Source organism: Canis lupus, chromosome 8, assembly GCF_048164855.1.
Source record: "Canis lupus baileyi chromosome 8, mCanLup2.hap1, whole genome shotgun sequence".
Classification (NCBI taxonomy): Eukaryota; Metazoa; Chordata; class Mammalia; order Carnivora; family Canidae; genus Canis; species Canis lupus.
This window is the reverse complement of record NC_132845.1, coordinates 41,364,489-41,383,412: the sequence shown is the minus strand read 5'-3', so window position 1 is coordinate 41,383,412 and position 18,924 is coordinate 41,364,489. Positions and strand designations below refer to the sequence as shown.

The 18,924-nt window shown below is 43.5% G+C and overlaps 1 protein-coding gene across 1 annotated transcript in view; it reads left to right on the top strand.

The window, feature by feature from the left end:
- Positions 1-9,765: 9,765 nt before the first annotated feature.
- The window catches only part of LOC140639186 (ectonucleotide pyrophosphatase/phosphodiesterase family member 7-like), a 33,321-nt gene continuing 24,162 nt past the window's right edge, over positions 9,766-18,924 (top strand). The window contains exon 1 of the mRNA XM_072837684.1: positions 9,766-10,015. Coding sequence (XP_072693785.1) covers positions 9,766-10,015 — 250 coding nt within the window. The remainder of the gene's footprint in view (positions 10,016-18,924) is intronic.

The window sequence follows — 18,924 nt, the reverse complement described above, 5'->3', positions numbered from 1 at the left end:
TGACCAAGAGTAAACCTTGCTGCATGACACAACTGAGATTTAGGGATTGTTGTTACAACAGCTAACCCAAACAATCCTGACTAATACATTGCCCTAACTAAGGCTTTTTACCAAAAGCAAAAGTATTTTTCAAGTTAATGACATCATAAATAAATGAGCAAATACCAACATAATCTGCACTTTGTCAGGCAAACAGACCCAAACTAAGCCAACAGCCATAAGTTAAAAGGAACAAATCATTAGGTTGAAAACAGAACTGTCAAAAGAGACACAACTGACTAATTTAGTGATTGGTGATGAACATCAGGCAAGACACAGATGTTGTCCCATTATCATTTATTGTATGCCTAATTGCACATAATGTCTGACTAAGAAAAGTACAAAGTATTCAAGCTCATTGTCTGTAGTTCAAAGAAGTAACTCTCCATTTATTTATCCATTCAAAATGGATTTATTTATTGAGCAACTCTTAGGTGTCGGGCACTGTGCTGGGTGCTGGCAATTCAATGATGAACAAACTAGGCATGGCCCTGCCCTGGAGGAATTCATGGGCTACTGGGGAGATAAAAGTTTTTTAAAAACAAATATATAAAATGAAAAAAAAATAAGAAAATCCATGAAGGGAGAAGCAAGAGGTTGAGATGGAGAATGACAGGAAGTCCACCCCATAAAAGGGGTCAGAAAAGACCTTTCTGTAGAGACAACATTTAATCTAAGACACAAAGGCTGACAGGCTAGTTTGGGGAGAAGCTGAGGAAAATCTTTCCCAGAGAAGAACAGGTCCTAAGATGGGAAGGGGCTTGTTGGGTTCAAAGATTAAAAGGAGACTAGGGTGACAGAAGCAGAGGAGGCAAAGGGGAGGAAGGTAGGAAGGAGGTGCAGAGGTGGGCAGGAGCCTACAAAAGACTCAAGGTCTTGATTTTATTCTCCATGCAATGGGAAGCCAGAGCAGGGACCCTCAGATCACTTTAGCTCCTGCCAGCTTGGAAATGGATTGCTGAAGGCTGATGGCAAGAGCAGGAAGACCAGTCAGAAGCTGCCATAGCCCAGTGTATATATTGTGGTATCCTGGACTAAGAAGAACTGTAAAGATGGAGAGAATAGACAACTTGAGGTAAAGTTTAGAGTCACAGGCCTTGATGATGGGGGTAAAGGGCAAAAGAGGACTGCCTTAAACAGCTTACTGTCTTAAACAGCTGGGTAGATGGTGGTGCCATTTAAGGAATGGGAGAGGCTTGGGGTACAAGGAAGGAAGAGGATGAAAAGCAAGAATTTGGCTTTGGTGGCTTTGGATGTGTTAAAAATGACATGCCAAATTTGTTGACAAGTGGAAAAACCAAGAAAAATGCTAAATGTGTAAGTCTGGTGTTCAAAGGAGAAGTCTAATCCAGAGATAGACATTTGGAGTCATCAGCCCAGAAATGTCAGCTAAAGCTATGGGAATGGATGGGCTCACCTAGCAAGCAAGTCTAGAGAGAGCAGAGAAGTGTGTCAGGACTAGGCTATGAGAACAGCTGATATTTAAAAGGTGATATAGCTGGACAAACGAAGACCTGATTGAATGCCATCTCCCACTTCCCAATCCCTGCATTATGCTAAGAGGGGGCTCAGCCTCTGGGTTCTTCCAAGGAATAACTACATGTCTCTCTTTCTTCTGAGATCTTTTCCAAAATCCTCCTTCCATATTTAGTGAAAGAAAATTCTCAACATACTTGCTTTTCCTTCCCCCATCCAGCCTAAGCAAAAACTTTTGACTATGAGAGGAATAAAGAAGGCTTTAGTATCTGTTCTGCACTGCTAATTCCATCAAAGATTTCTCATTATTCATGCCTGGCAGTCTAATTTTCTTCTTTCACCTCTCCCAGCATGGTCATAGCCTTAATTATTGACCTTTTCACTGTCCTAACACCACCTCTTTCCCTCCTCTCAGTTCTCAGGGAGTTCTGCTCACAAGATTATCTACTGGATCTTCATCTGGGCATAGAGGTTGTTTCAGTTTCAGAGGTTGTTTCCCCTTCAAAATCTTTATCAGAAAAGTCAGAGATCTCTGTGCATCAAATGTTAAACTCAAGCTGGACAGATCATGCTTCTAGTTTCTTTCCTTCCAGCCTGTGGATTAATAGGTTTACAACCTTCACTGAAGTCATCAAATGTTCAGAAGGTTGGAGTTCCCAAGGATGATGGTACTCCTGTTCTCTTTCTCCTGCTCAGAATGGGGCATGAGAGAGTATTACATTGTCACATTTGCAGAATGATCCATCTTGTTCTAGGGGCCACATTTGAAGAGACATGGACAAGCTAATAGGCATTCAGAAAACAGTTACCACAATGGAGAAGAAAATCAAAGTCATATCAAGGAAGAAATGGTCAAAAGATTTAGATATATTCAGGCCAAAGAGAATATTCTGGTGCAGGGGTCAGGGAACTATGGCTCATGTGTGTTTACAACCTAATGTGTGTTTTTGTAAATAAAGTTTTATTGGAACTCAGCCACATCCATTTATTTATGTTTTGTCTGGCTGCTTTTCACATTTTTTATGCTAGTGTCAGAGTTAAGTCACTGTGACAGAGATTGTAAGGCCTGCAACGTCTAAACTATTATCTGGCTCATTACAGAAAAAGTGTGCCAACCCAGGTCTGAAAAGGAACAGAACAAGAGAGAGAGAGGAAGAGAGGAGAAATATGCCTGCATTCGAACACCTGCTGTAAGAAAGGAATTCACGCTGCTCAGTGTGGCCCAAGGTGTCAAACAAGGGACAGGAAATTGAAGGTACAGGATGATGGATCAGCTAAGTATGAAAACAAATTCTCCAACAGGCATAGAATTCACACCAGAATGCCCAGAGTAGTGAAGATGATGCTAGTGGATGTCCATAGGTGGCAAGTGGACTGTGCTCCCATGCCCTGGGGGGCGAGGAGTATGCAGGTTTAGATGGAGATTTTGTTAAAGGAAGCATGCAAGCTGAAGGGGTTTTGAAAGGCAAGACCATTTTGTCATGAATGGGTGTTGAATTTTATTAAAAGCTTGTTTTCCTGTAAAAGAAAGAAAGAAAGAAAGAAAGAAAGAAAGAAAGAAAGAAAGAAAGAAAGAAAGAAAGGAAAAGAAAAAAAGAAAAGAAAGAGAAGAGAAGAAAGAAAAGAAAAGAAAAGAAAAGAAAAGAAAAGAAAAGAAAAGAAAAGAAAAGAAAAGAAAAGAAAAAGGCAAGGTGATGTTGGAGAAAGGACTGTGGCCAGAAAGAGCAGAGAGGATTAATTATGGGGAGGAAAGAAAAAGCGATGTGACCATACAACGGGCAACTTTACAAAAGTTCAGTTCTTCAGTACAATCTTCAGTTAAAGCAGTATTTTGTAAATGCTTCTGGGGTTGTATCTGGAGATTTATAGGAGGGTAGTGGCATTGTCTTAAAGAAATAGTACATAACCCCCCAGAGACCTGGGTTGAACCCAGGTTCAACCAGGGTTGAACCAACCCTTCTGGGTATGTCACAGATGCTGGGAGGCTGTTCTGATCCTGCTAACCCTGAGGCCATCTGAGTCTTCGAAAACATGATCTAGAATAACACCAGCACTTACTTCAACAGTTGACGTGAATCTTGCTGAATTGAAGCCACAAGAATACATTTTTTAAAATTTTTCTTTTATGTCAGATCCTTCTTAGGAATTCGTAAGGTTCAACCATATGCAAAAGATTCCAGGAGGCAAAATAATTTCTGAGCTTTGAGATTTCCCTGAGATGGTCCAAATCTGTAAAAATTTCATGGAAGTTTTCTAAACCCACAGAACATACAACACCAGGAGTGAACTATAATATAGACCATGAACTTCAGGTGACTAGGATGTGTTCATCAGTTGTAACAAATGTCCCACTCTGGTGGGGGATGTTGATAGTGGGGGAGGCTGTGCATGCGTGAGGCCAGGGAATGTGTGGGAAATCTCTGTACCTTCCTCTCAATTTTGCTGTGAACTTGAAACTGCTCTAAAAATTTAAGTCTTTAAAAAAATTTTCATAGAAGTTTCAAACAAGAGGACATTAAGGAAATAAGTCAGCTTTGGGTTGAATCCTATGGGGAATGCAGACCCCATGTGCTTACACCCTCATGGGCTATTCCTGCTACACCCAAAACTAAGTAGCTTCAAGCCACATCAGTTTATTATTTCTCATGATTCTATGAGTGGGCTGGTCACTTCCTCTGCTGGTTTCACCTGGGCTCACTTGTGTGGCTGCATGCAGCTGGAGACCCAGCTGCACCAGAAGGTTGACAATGGCCTGGCAGATGATGCCAGCTATTGGTTAGGGAACTTGGTTTTTCTCTACGTGGTCTTTTATCCTCCAGAGCCCCTCTCTACACAGCACCTTCAGCAGGAGAGGCAGAGCCTCTAAGAGAGGAAAAATAAGGGAAACTACAAGGGCTTTTAGGGCCTAGGATCAAAAGTCAGAGACCATCACCTCAGCCACATTCTATTGGTCAAAGCAAGTCATAAGCCAGCCCAGGTTCAAGAGAAGGAAATGACTCCAGTTTCTCACAGAAGAATTCCCAATCACACTGCAAAAGAGCATCTGTGGGATGTTACAGTCATCTTTGGAAACTACCTATACCACACCCACATACACACACACACACACACACACACACACGCACGCACACACCTTTATATGCAATCCTCCCTTGAGGTACATAACTGCCAGCATAACTTAAACCTGACAGTATTCAATGGAAGAAAGAAGTTAGAATGTCCTACATGCCAATTCTCTTCTTGTTTAACTTCGGCCTCATCATAAGCACTCCCTACCAGAGTTTACATCTCTTGAGAAACATTTTAATTGATCCTTGGATCCGTCAATAAGGATTTGAATCCATAGCAACAGACTGTGCATAGAAAATGTTCAGTTCACATAGGTATTTTCCTTTCTGCTGAATCATCCTGAGAGAACAATGAAACTTTATATTCAAAAAGCTTCTTTAAGTTCCAGTAATTACTAGGTTTAACAGGATGCATTCCTGATCCTTACACCACAGACATCTATTGCTTTTTTCAGCCTTCTACCCCTTTCTTCTACTAAGACTTGTACCTCTTCCTACTCTAGTACAAGAAGACTTGTACTCTTTCTTCTACTCTAGTGGACTGCCATGAGTTTATATGACTCTACCCTCTGGTCACAGTTGATTGGTCCAGGGATCTAAATAGGCCAATCAGAGTTCTTCCCTTGGATTAATTTTCCTAACTGGAACTGAAAAATACAGTCATTCTCTGTGATGACAAGAATTCTGGAATGAGGAAAAGCAGGAGCTTTTGTGGTCATATTCCTCACCTTATGGAGAAAACCAGTCCTGAGTGAAAGAAAATTAAGGTGGATATGCAGACAGAGGCAGACACAGAGACAGAATATCGGGTAGTAAGTCTCTGCTTGTGGAACCCAGAGGTATCCCTGCCTTTCTGCAGAATGATTTCAGTAACATGGGAAATCATGTCCTAAAAAACCTGTAGCAGATGCCATGTCCATAGCACATAGTACTCATCATTCTAGCACTGCATACACTCAAGACTAAAACACCTCATGTTGGCCTCCTTCCCTTCCTTAAATCACTCCCCCACTCCCCTGTTGGCGCTCCCTGGGATCACCTCCCAGTAAACCATTTGCACCCCCATCCTTTTTTCAGAGTCTGCTCCAGAGCAAAATTAGACTAAAACATAGTCCCTCTTCTTACCTAGACTAATAAGATGTGGGTTTTTGTCACTTGCAACCAAGAGTTCTATGTATTATCTCTCTCTGGGATGATTCCCAAAATCTGTTTGGAATTCCCCATCTCCACTCTAGTGACTGTCATAAATATACAGATTTCTCTAAAAAGTTTAACGGCATCCTTTTTTTTTAGAGAGAGTAGGGAGGGACAAAGGGAGAGAAAGAGAATTAAGAAGGCTCCACACTCAGCACAGAGGCCAATGCAGGGCTCCATCTCCTAACCCTGAGATCATAACCTGAGCCAAAATCAAGAGTCAGACACTTAACTGACTGAGCCACCCAAGTGCCCCAAACAGAAACCAAGGCACAGTACAGTGCTATGACCATAAGTATCACAGTGACTGTAATGAGAATTTTCTCTAACCAACCACCTCCACCAAATTCTGCTGATTACAGCAAATATGAGATTTCAAGGATGCTTCAGTGGACATGAGAGAATGTCTGTGGCATAACTGCTAGCTAATTTTTCCATGTTTCCAGAATATTGAAATGTGTATTGATTGTCCCAAAAAGGGGCTAACTGATTATAATTATATAATTGTATATAATTCCCAAAGGGCCAAACCACAAGTATTCCAGTTCCCTTGGAGAAGCTACACACCAGGGACTCAAGATTCTCTCCTTGAACAATCCCAGTTCTGGGATCAACAGCAACTCTCCTCTGGGTCTGGCTTTCTTAAGAGTACTGTATGTTGTTCATTGCCACCAAGGGTATCCAGGGACACAAACTAAAGGTAATAATGTTTTATTGTCCCTCAAATATCTGTCCCTCCCACATGCTAGAAAGAATGCCAAGTCCAATTTGTCCAAGCATAAAATAGCATCATTGGCATCATCAGATCACATAACCCAACTTCCAGTGGCAATTTATTATCATCCTACAAGTAACTAACATCGAGCACTCACACTGCTAGGGACCAATGTAAGTGCTTTACCTGCTGCATTAGCCAGGATATACTGGGTTATGCCAGAGCAACAAATGAACCCCAAAATCTCAATGGCTTGGCAACAAAGGTTGACTTCCCATGCTCCCTTCCACCATGGATTAGATGGAGACTATGCTCCATATGGTCATTCAGAGACCCAGAATGATGGAAAGCCTACCATCTCAACACAAGACTTTAAGTAATGGGGATGCCCAAGTGGCTCAGTGGTTGAGCGTCTGCCTTTGGCTCAGGGTGTGATCCCAGGGTCCCAGGATCAAGTCCCACATCAGGCTCCCCACAGGGAGCCTGCTTCTCCCTCTGCCTGTGACTCTCTGCCTCTCTCTGTGTGTCTCTCATGAATAAATAAACAAAATATTTTTTTAAAAGACTCTAGTTAATAGAGTGGCAGAAGATGAGAGAGTGAGATGGTTAGTTACCAGCCTTAGACAGCTGTAGGCTAAAAGTGATGCATGCAGCTTCCACTCACAGCACATCCGCTGTAAATACAAAGGTGCTGGGAAATGAGGAGGAGAACATGGATATCCCATGAGCAGTAAGCGTTCCTACCAATGTGCAATATCTCATTAAAGTCTTACCACCTTAGAAAATATACCATTACTCCTTTTTAAATTTTTTTAACTAATTTATTTATTTATTTATGATAGTCACAGAGAGAGAGAGAGAGAGAGAGGCAGAGACACACAGGCAGAGGGAGAAGCAGGCTCCATGCACCGGGAGCCCGATGTGGGACTCGATCCCAGGTCTCCAGGATCGCGCTCTGGGCCAAAGGCAGGCACCAAACCACTGCACCACCCAGGGATCCCCATTACTCCTTTGTACAGAGGAGAAAATAGAGACAGAGAAGTTAAGGGACTTGCGCCAAGGTGTCATAGGTAATAAGTGGCAGAGTCAAGATGTGAACCCAAGCTTCAAAACACACTCAACCACAATGCTGCATACTCATCACAAAATTCTATGAAAATCCCTCAAATAGCAAAACACACGCTAATTAATAGAAGCCAAGTTATATATATATATATATATATATAAAATAGAACTCCCCTGACACAACACCTCTTCACCCCAAAGATTCAACCTCAGCAAAAACCTGAAACAGAGTTCTGGGCAATTTCAGCAAGGGGGAAATAGGTTATCCATCTGGGTCTGATACCCAGCTTTTAGTCTACCCACATCAAGACAAAAATTTTCCAAAACCTTCACCTGAACACCAGAGTAGACCTTCAACTCTTGTCCATTGGTGACATCTTTATACAATGCATAGATCTTTCTAAAAGTGCAAACACTGCCTGCAGGAACAGGCCAGAGGCAGATGTTATCATATCCAGATGAGTGGTGGAGTGGCAGTGCTTCCAACAGGTTAATTCCTCCCGGCCTGCAAAACTCAAGTCTAGCACCACCTCCTCCAAAGACCCCTCCCCTACCCGGCTTCTCGAGGCTGGGACCCTCTACCTCTGCTCCCACATCACTTCCTGTGAACACTTCTAGCAGAGCCTGGTGTATCACTTTACTTGTCTGCCTGTCCCCTAGACTCTGAGCCACCCACAGGCAACCTCTGCATTTATATTTCTGTATTTCTTACACCTAGGACATAGTATGTGCTCAAAAAATGTGGGGCAGATGGGAAGATGATTAAGAGTATTCAAAGCAATTTGTGCCCTTGGGGAATTTAACATACTCTTCCAATGCCCAGTAAGCATGTGGCCAAGCATAAAAATTACAGTCTCAGCCTCATAACTACTGTGTGACCTTGAAATGGTTCCTTAGCCTCTCTGAGCAGTTTACCTCGCTACTAAGTAAAAACTACCTCATAGATATGTTGGAAAAATTAAGTGGAAAGCAGAGGGTATTCGAGCAAATATTCATAGCAGCACTAATCACAATAGCCAAAAGGTGGAAAAAACCCAAATGTCAATCAGCTGGTGAATGGATATTTAGTATATTTAGTATAAGACGTGGCATATCCAAACAGTAGAATATTAATAAGCCATGAAAAGGATGGAATGTTGATGGATACTACAATGTGGATGAACTTTGAAAACATGCTCAGTGAAAGAAGCCTAACACAAAAGGCCACATGATTTTGTGTATATGAAATGTCCAGAGGAGGTAAAACCAAGCAGATTAGTGGTCGCCAGAGACCGGGTGAGGGAAGAATGAGTGGCTATTAATGGGTACAGGGCTTCCTTTTGATGGGATAAAAAAGTTCTGGAACTAGATAGAGGCAATAGTTGCACAACACTGTGAATGCACTAAATGTCACTGAATTTATACACTTCCCAGTGGTTAAAATGATAAATCTTATCCTATGTGTATTTAACCACAATAACTTCTTAAAATTCTTATGGGAAATTTCCAACTAATAACCTACCTAGGATTTTTTTTTAAGTGGAATAGATAATGTGTATGTAGTTCCTGGCCCTCTCAGGCCCTCAATCCATGGTAGCTGCTTTCATAGTCATAATGAACAATAATTTGTTCTCCCTATAAAACAGAATATACTGAGCAAAGGAAAGCACCAGTCTAATTTGTTCTTCAAACCTTCACAATAGTGGAATTGAAATAAAAGTCCAGGGCAGCCCAGGTGGCTCTGCGGTTTAGCACCACCTTCAGCCCAGGGCATGATCCTGGAGACCCCAGCATAGAGTACCACGTTGGGCTCCCTGCATGAAGCCTGCTTCTCCTTCTGCCTGTGTCTCTGCCTCTCTTTCTGTGTGTGTCTCTCAGGAATAAATAAATAAAATCTTTTTAAAAAGAAAGAAAAATCCAAAATATTTCACATAGCTTGACTTTTTTATCATGGTAAAATATACATAACATAAAATTTACCATTTTTACCATTTTACAGGGTACAGTTCAGTGACATTACGTGCATTCACAATGCTGTGCAACCATCACAACCATCCATTTCCAGAACCTTTCATCACGTAAACCATGACATCTTGTTATACTCCAGGTGTTTCAATCCACAACAGAGCTCAGGCACAATTATCAATTTGGACTTTGTTCAACCACAGATAAAAAAGGGAGAAAAATAGGAGCAGGCCCACAAACTCTGTGATGTGTAGTGCTCGCAGCATGATGGGGCTTGGGGTCTTCTCACTGCTGCTGCCCATCCTGGTGGGCTTGGCCAGCTGCCACCCCATCCCCGGAAGGAAGAACTTCAACAAGCTCCTGCTGATATCCTTCGATGGCTTCCGCTGGAACTACGACCAGGATGTGGACACCCCCAACATGGACCGCCTTGCCCAGGAGGGCGTGAAGGCCAAGTACCTCACACCACCCTTCGTGACAATGACCTCTCCATCCCACTTCACCACCATCTCAGGTAAGTTCTGCTCTGCAGCCAGTCTGCCAGTGCTAGTGGAAGCCTCAGTACTTGTTATTCCCTGAGACAGAGCCCATTCTCAGTCAGCTCTCAGGAGACTGAGGCAGTTCATGCAACTGGAAGAAGCACTAGCTTAGAATATTCCGGTTTTTAGAACCCTACTGGCTACAGGGCACCAGCCTGCAGACAGAATTAGGACCTCTCCAGCCCCCGCTCCCTGCTCCCTGGGCCCCCCTGCCCCTTTACCTTGCCTTATACACAATGGCTTGTGATCTTTTCCAAAACTAAATCATTAAAAGAACTTCATAAAAATAATAAAATATTAAACTTTAAAGAACTCAATTATATTAGATGACTCCCTGGCTTATTATTGAAAAGCTGGAGGGACACCAACACTCTCTGATTTTTTTTTTTTTTTTTGGTGGTTGTTATTTTGTTTTGTTTTCAAAGATTATATTTATTTATGTATTTATTTGAGGAAAGAGAGCATGAGTGGGGTGGAGAGACAGAGGGAGAGGGAGGAAACAGACTCCCTGCTAAGCAGGGGGCTTGATCCCAGGACCCCAGGATCATGACCTGAGCTGAAGGTAAATGCTTAACCAGCTGAGCCACCCAGGTGCCCCACCAATGTGCTCTTTGAAGAGAATTCAAATTTTGTCTTTCTGTGCCCCAGAAAGTCTCATGACCTGGCCCCTGACCCACTGTTTCCTGGCCTCTCTCATCTCTCTTCCCCTCACATGTTTCTCTCCAGATCACAAAGGCCACCTGTCTGTATCTCCACCCAGCCCCCACCTGCCTCAGGGCCTTTGCCCTTGCCAGTCTCCCTAGCTCACCTGGAGCACGTAGTCCGAATGGGGGAGACAAGCAAAGACACTACTAGATCTCATCAATGAGGAGAGGCACTGAGAAGGAAGAAGAGAGTTTCTTCAAGAGAAAACAGCAAGGGCAAATTGACTTGCAGTTGGAGGCAGGGAAAGGCTGAGATGGGACAATTGAACTGAAAACTGAAAGAGACCTCAGGAGACAAAGAGAAAGGAAAAGTGTTCCCATATTCAAGGCTTCTGTGATAGGAAGGAATGTGGTCATTTCAAAATTCCAGTTGCCAAAATGCAAAGGATTTCATTATAGTAAGAATAAGAACAGCTTCCATTTCTCTAACATGGGCCTGAAGCCAGGCATGTGCTAGGTGCTTTGGCTTCAATATCTCCAACACAACAATACTGCAAAGCAAGTGTTGTCCCCATTCCACAGATGAGAAAAACAAAGCTCAGAGAGGCTGAATAACTAATTCATCAGTGACTTGGCCAAGAATTGGGCCAGGGGGAAGCCAGGCCTAGAATGAATATGTCCCTGGCCACATGAAACTAGTTCTGCCCAACTATGAGTCTGGGATCCACAGACCCCTCTCATGGGGTAAAGAGTGGTGCCTGGCAGCATGAGCCTCACCCCTACCCAGAGAACCATTCCTTCGAGTCCAGGGCAGCTCCCGGAGCCTCCAAAATGATACACACACTGCTGGTACCTTTTTTGGGGAGAGGGTTTTATCACTTCCATCAGACTCTCAAAGGGACACTTGAATCAGAAACTTAAAAAATAAAGCTGAATAACCACTCAGAGGGAGATCTGCTGAGAGAGATTTTCCTATATGTAAACTCTTTGAGAAGCAAGTCATTCGGGAACTATTAGTGCCAGGAAGCAGGAACTAAATAGCCCTTTTCTGGAGAAACCGAATGCTACTTCCCAGTGGCATTAACTTCATAACACTTAAAAGATCTCCCATGGGCAGACTCTGGGTCCCTGAACACTGAGAATATGATGGGCACAAAATATTATAAGGCATGCCCACCTTTTATTTATTCCCAGAAGGTCTTCAATGAGAAGATATAAACAGTTAAGAGAAAATTTTTAAAATTATAAAATCACTGCAATTCCTCTCCTACATTCATTGCCAGTGGGAAATGGAAATGGGTACAGTTTTAATGCAGGGTAATTTGGCAAAATCGGGGCAGCCCCCGTGGCCCAGCGGTTTAGCGCCACCTTCAGTCCAGATCCTGATCCTGGAGACCCAGGATCAAGTCCCATGTTGGGCTCCCTGCATGGAGCCTGCTTCTCCCTCTGCCTGTGTCTCTGCCTCTCTCTCTCTCTCTCTCTCTCTCTCTGTGTGTCTCTCATGAATAAATAAATAAAATCTTTATAATTAATTAATTAATTAGGCAACATCAAGTACAATCAGGAACTTACAAATTTTCTTATTTGGCAAATTCAACTTGCAGGACTTTATCCCACAGATATATATCTGCTGGGTAGAAAACGATGTACAGTGTACATACAAAGTTATTCATTGCATTGGCATTTATAACCACAGGAAAAATAGAAACAACCTAACTATCCACCCAAAGGGGAATGGCTAAATAAAATACCAGACATCCATAGAATGTCATAATCTATTACCTTTAAAAGGAAAAATGAAGAAGTTCTTTGTGCCGTGATAGGAAGCTATCTCCAAAATGGATTAAGTGACAAAACCAAGATGCAAAGAATGTGAGTAGCATGCATATATGGGTTCATATAATATGTGTGTGTGTGTATATATATATATATATGTGCAATTATTTTTTTAAGATTTTATTCATGAGAGACACAGAGAAAGAGAGGTTGAAACATAGGCAGAGGTAGAAGCAGGCTCCATACAGGGAGCCCGATGTGGGACTAGATCCCAGGACTCCAGGATCTTACCCTGAGCTGAAGGCAGACGCTTAACCGCTGAGCCACCTAGGCGCCCCTATATGCAATTATTTATAGGTGTATAGAAGACCTCTGGATAAATAAACAAGAAATTGATGATACTAGTTCCTCCAGGGAGGGCAGTGGGTGGGAGACTTTGAACTGTACCTCCTGTGTACTTTTTAGATCTTAGACCAAATGAAATGTACTGCCTATAAATAACAAAATGTTATACATCAAATAATCTTTTTAATTAGCTCACTGTGAAAAAAAAAATGTTCCTTTGAACTCTTTTATTTTTAACCAGACCTGCCATTTATTGAGCAGGTAAACATTCACTCGACTTTGACTTTAAAACAGGTTTTTCACGGAGCCTAGGTTGCTCAGGTTGCCCTCCCTCTTTACAGGCTAGACGTCAGGGGTTCAAAGATGCACAAATCTTTTCTGGGGCAGAGGTAGGATTCAAACTCAGTCCTGGATGGTTACAGTCACTGGCTCTTCAATCCCTTCCCTCCAGCATGACTACAGCCCGCCACCGTCTTTGATTCTAATTAAGTAATCATTCCAAACCCCTCTGAAAGATGTTGCCCATCCTCAGAGATTCCAGGCAATAAGTATATATCCTGAATATGTTGTATTAATAAAACAGAGGCTATCCCAGGCCTAACAAAATCCCCAGCATTTGTCTTCGTGAGCTGGGCTCAAGCAGACCTCTGTCTGACTCTAATGTGAGAAAGAATCATCCATAATAGAAAAAATAATGGATAAAATTCGTACTGTCAGCACCCAAAGACCTCATCAGATTCCAGGGTGTAAGCCTGACACAAACTATGGGAAAGGGGGCTCTCTTAGCTCAATGACTAATTAATTGGTCTTCTTACAAACACCTCTGGGCGATTTAACACAGAAGAGAGAGGAGGAGGAGGAACCTGACACACTGCTTCACATCTCAGCTGCAATACTACGCACAGCTCCAACACAGGCTCAAGTCCAGGAAGCCATGTGGCCATCTCTCTGAGCTTCCTAGACAGAGTTCAAGGGGCAGAGGCCAGGCGATCTCAGGCAAGGACCAAGGTCGGGAGAAGCCATGCCCCAGGCACAAGGATCCATGAGCAAGCCTCCCTTAGATAGCTGACAAAGCTGCCTGGGGCCAGTATGCTGCCCCCCTCCCCGCCCCCCCCCCCCCCCGCCGCCATCTGCTGCCCTTATCTCCACGGCAGGGCCTCCTCATGCCAGGGGGCTGTCAGGTGTGTGGATATCTCAGCCCTCACCCCAGAGCCAGGGTCACATGACCCTCATCAGTTTCCCCTGCTGCTGGTAAAGAAAGTCTTCCTGGAGAGTTTTAAAGAGTTTCCAACATATTCATTTCTTCATTCAACAATTATTGTTTTAGCATCTCTGTTGGGCCTGGGAGCGGCAACAGTGGCCAACTACATTTAAGTGTCTCCAAGGTCTTGCCACTTACTAGGGCTTACCTCATGACACAGTCTCATGTCCCCTCTGTTCCCAGATTCCACAGATGTTTTGGGGGGTTTGTTTCCTTTCCTCTGTAGCTCTGCCAGGGAGAGAGATGAAGAGCCCCTTTCTTGTGCCTTTTTGTCTCCTTTCTCTGACAGCTCAAGGAATCAGACAGAGAAAATGTATTCTCACTTGGCTGTGTCCCCACCAAACCTTTTTCTGCACCACCTGCTCCTCTAGCTCCCATAAGGGGCAGAGCTTAGGAGGAATACCCACTTCCCATGCTTTCTCCCTCTCCTTGAAGCAGAGAGGACAGACGTCCTGAACAAAAAACTCAGGGAGGGAGGATTTCTTAAAAACTGGCTATTTATTAAAAATATCCTACCTCATCACCTCTCCACATGAGACAATCTTTACATCCTCACAAAGAATGTATATTTTTCCTCCAAGTATCGGCCCTCCCAGTACCACCTGCAAGAGGGGGAAGTGGGGCCCCTATCTAGAATCAAAGCTCCAAGGTGCAGGGCAGCCCTGGTGGTGCAGTGGTTTAGCACAGCCTGCAGCCCAGGGCGTGATCCTGGGGACCCGGGATCAAGTCCCATGTCAGGCTCTGCATGGTGCCTGCTTCTCCCTCTGCCTGTGCCTCTGCCCCTCTCTGTGTGTGTGTGTCTCTATGAATAAATAAATAAAATCTTAAAAAAAAAAAAAAAGCTCCCAGGTGCAAAGCAAGCCCTGGTTCTAGAGGAGACATTTTCTCTCCAGCTCCCCAAAGCTGGGCACAGACCTGCATACTAATTAAAATTAAGTTCATCCCCTCCCTGGTTGAATGAACCATTACTTCCTCCAAGATACTTTTCTTCTAAAAAAAAAGATCGTTTTCTTCTTCCCACCTGGTTTCATCATCCCCACCCCCAATCTTCATGACACACACACACACACACACACACACACACACACACAGGAGCTTTGCCACAGCACTTGGAAATTTCTTAAAATAGAATGATGTATTAGTTTTCTATGGCTGCAGAACTAATTATCACAGACTTAACAGCTTAGAACAACACCTTTGTATTATCTCTCCATTTCCATGGGACAGGAGTCAGCACCACTGAGCTGGGGCCCCTGTTCAGTGTGTCACAAAGCTACAATCATGGCGTTGACTGGGATGGGGTTCTCTCCCAAGCTCATGTGGTTGTTTGAAGAATTCATTTCCCTGCAGCTATAGGACTCATGGCAGCTTTCTCCTTTGAGGCTGCAAGAGAGGGCCTCTCTGCTCTAGATCCTCTCTTAAGAGCTCACCTGATTAAGTCAGGCTCACCCTGGATAAACTCTCTTTTGATTAACTCAAAATGAACTGATTAGGGTTCAAGAGATCTGCAGAATCTCTTCAACTTTTCCATGTTCTGTTGGTTAGAAACAAGGCCACAGGTCCCACCCAAGCTCAAGGGAAAAGAGTTATACCAGGCATATATATCAGAAAACAAGAGCCTTGAGGGCCATTTTGGAATTCTGTCTACCATGGACAAGGTCCTTGATGGGGCTCAGATAAACAGGGGGTGAGCATCCGTCTTTGTAGAAAGGCAAAAGGTAATACAGGACACGCCCCCATAGTGAAGCTCCAGAAAGCCTGCAGAATTATGGCTAATCCCTGAACCATAGGAGATAATGGATGTCCACAGAGGCCGGGCTTTCCAATCATAGTGTGTCACCACGTCAGCATTAACTCTTTCTGTTGCTTAGGCAAAAATGATGGGGGGGAGGGGGCTAAGGAAGGGAGGACGGGGAGGAAGAGTATTAATTTGAAAGTAATTATAGTCATTTCCTAGGGCTGCCATAACAAAGTACCACAAGCTGAGCAGCTTAAAACAACAGAAATGTATGGAGTGCCTGGCTGGCTCAGTCAGTGGAATATGTGAGTCTTGATCTCAGGATTGTGAGTTCAAGCCCTACACTGGGTGTGAAGATGATTTGAAGATGAAAATATCTTTAAGGGTTCCCTGGGTGGCGCAGCGGTTTGGCGCCTGCCTTTGGCCCAGGGCGCGATCCTGGAGACCCGGGATCGAATCCCACGTCAGCCTCCCGGTCCATGGAGCCTGCTTCTCCCTCTGCCTGTGTCTCTGCCTCTCTCTCTCTCTCTCTCTCTCTCTCTCTCTGTGACTATCATAAATAAATAAAAATTTTAAAAAAATAAAAGAAAAGAAAATATCTTAAAAAAAAAAAACAGAAATGCATTGTTTCACAGTTCTGGAGTCCAAAAGCCTAAAATCAAGCTGTTAATAGAGCTGCATTCCCTCTCAAATCTATAAGGAATCCTTCTGTCTTCCTCACTTCTTGTGGTTCGTTGGCAATATTTGGCATTCCTTGGCTTATAGATTCCATCCTCCACCCAATCCACAGAATTGTCCCTGTGTCTCTATTTTCACATGGCCATCTTCTTATAAGGACACGAGTCATTTGGATTAGGGGCTGCTGCATGACCTCAACTCTATAGTGGCCCTATTCCCAAATAAGGTCTCATTCTGATGTCTTGGGGCTTAGGACTTCAAGTATCCTTTTTGAGGAACATAGTTCAACCCACAACAGTACTATGAGACGTAATCAATATCTATAGGCATTAATAATCCAAGTCCTCAGAATGATCAATCTCTCTCCTTTCCCCCTCCCTTTCTTTCTCTATTTCTAAGAGTGACCACAAAATTCCCAATATTGGCTTTCATTGGACCAATTTACTTCTCAGAACCAACCTCTGTGGCCTGGGGTGGGGGGTAGAACAATGCTGAACACCCAAGCTAAGACTACATGTCCACCCCCAGGTCAGGGTTAAGGCAACTGGCAAGCACCACACAAATCAGGTGGACTGCAAGTGGAGGCCTGGTGAGTTCTCAGTGGAAAGTCAAGCACCGTTATAAGAGAAAAGAGCAATGGAGGAAGGACTGGCAGGAGGTGCCAAGGTCCACCTCACTAGCCTGATGGTGCTTTTGATGTAGAGATGGAAGTATGCGATCCAGTGCCCCAATACTCAGTCCCAAAAAATCACACCTTCACCTCTGGGACTGCTCAGTGGGCATGGGCTCCCTGTAGATTCAGTAAGCACACGTGCAAACAGCCATCTTCCAGGATGGCCCCCCCAGTCTCTCTGAACTGTCCCAATTCCCCTCAGATCTCACCAAAATGAAAAGCCATTCTCTGACGGTTAGCAGCTCATTCTCCTAGTTTAAATCACCTGATTCCTTCTCCCTCTCCAGAAGCCTGTACTTACTGCTCCATCACTGGTAATGACAGTGAACATTTTTGCAATCTCAGTTTTTATTGCAAAGTGATTGAGGACCAGTGAGAATAACTTATGCTGCTGAAACTAAGGAAATCCCGCCAAGCAAGTGGTGGGTGGATAGGAAGTCTTATGCAGCAGCATATATTTTTCTCCCCCAAGGAACCTACTGAAAATAAGAAGCTATCACCACGTTTCAGACAAAGGCTACAGAAAACGTAAGCTATGATATTATAATTCGGCAATTTTACATCTAGTCAAATAGATATGGATCAGAGGTGAAAAGGGAACTCACGTAACTACAGGATGGTTGAGAATAATAAAAGTGAGGTCCTCTCTGCTCAACATTTTCTCCTTTCCTGAAAGGGTACTCAATGGTAGGTTCCAGCTCCCTACCAGCCAGAAATTAAGTCTTTCCCAATTCCAGAACCCCACCAGGACAACCCCAAAACTAGAGCCACCACTTATAACTGTGTAGATTGTGTACAGCACAATTCTAGGAAGGTTATTTTCATTAACACTATGTTGGTGGTATCCCCTGGAGGTGCACAGGGCACAATTTGCACAAATGATCGATTGCTTACATTCTATCCCAAAATCAATCTATAAGAGGTAAAAATTCTTCATAGATGTCATAACCACTCATGAATCCACCCCTCCTTCTACCTGACATAGGAGTAAAGGAAGCACGGACAAATGTACTTGGATGATCTTTAAGACTAGGGAGGGAATCTCAATATCTCACCACTTACATTTTGGGCCAAATCATTCTTTGTCTTAGGGGGGCTATCCTGTGTGTTGTAGAGCATTTAGCAGCATCCCTAGCCTCTAAGATGCCAGCACCATTCCTCCCCTAGTTGTGATAACAAAAATGTCTCCAGACAAATGTTCCTTGGGGTACAAAATCACCCCCTAGTTGAGAATCTTTGGACTAGACATATAATACACAAATTACATGTAAATCAGAAAGCCAAAGGCAACCCATGTGACACTCTAACCAGTGAAAAACAGAGTCTGAAAGAGGTAAGAGAGGTAGGGAAAGGGAAAGGAAATTAAATCCCTGCTGCTGATAATAATACAAACCATGCAGATGTTGTTGGAAACCTGGATAGAAGATGCCATAAACCTTAATCGGCTCCCATCCTGCTTCCCCAGAAACAACTCTCCACTGAAAAAGTCCTGGAAGTCAACAAACTCCCCAAAACATAGATGAACAAAGCAAAGAAAAACAGATGGAGACAGAAAAGATGTGCTTCCAGCACCAGTCATTTCCACAAGGAGAGAAAAAAGGAAGCCACGAAAATAAAGAAGGCTGGAAAACCAGGATATTTCCTAACTTTTCATTACGCTAATTTCCAACATGTAGAAAAATCAGATGCTGATGCTTCAGGTCTATGGATTACACAGTAGAGGGATCCCTGGGTGGCACAGCAGTTTGGCACCTGCCTTTGGCCCAGGG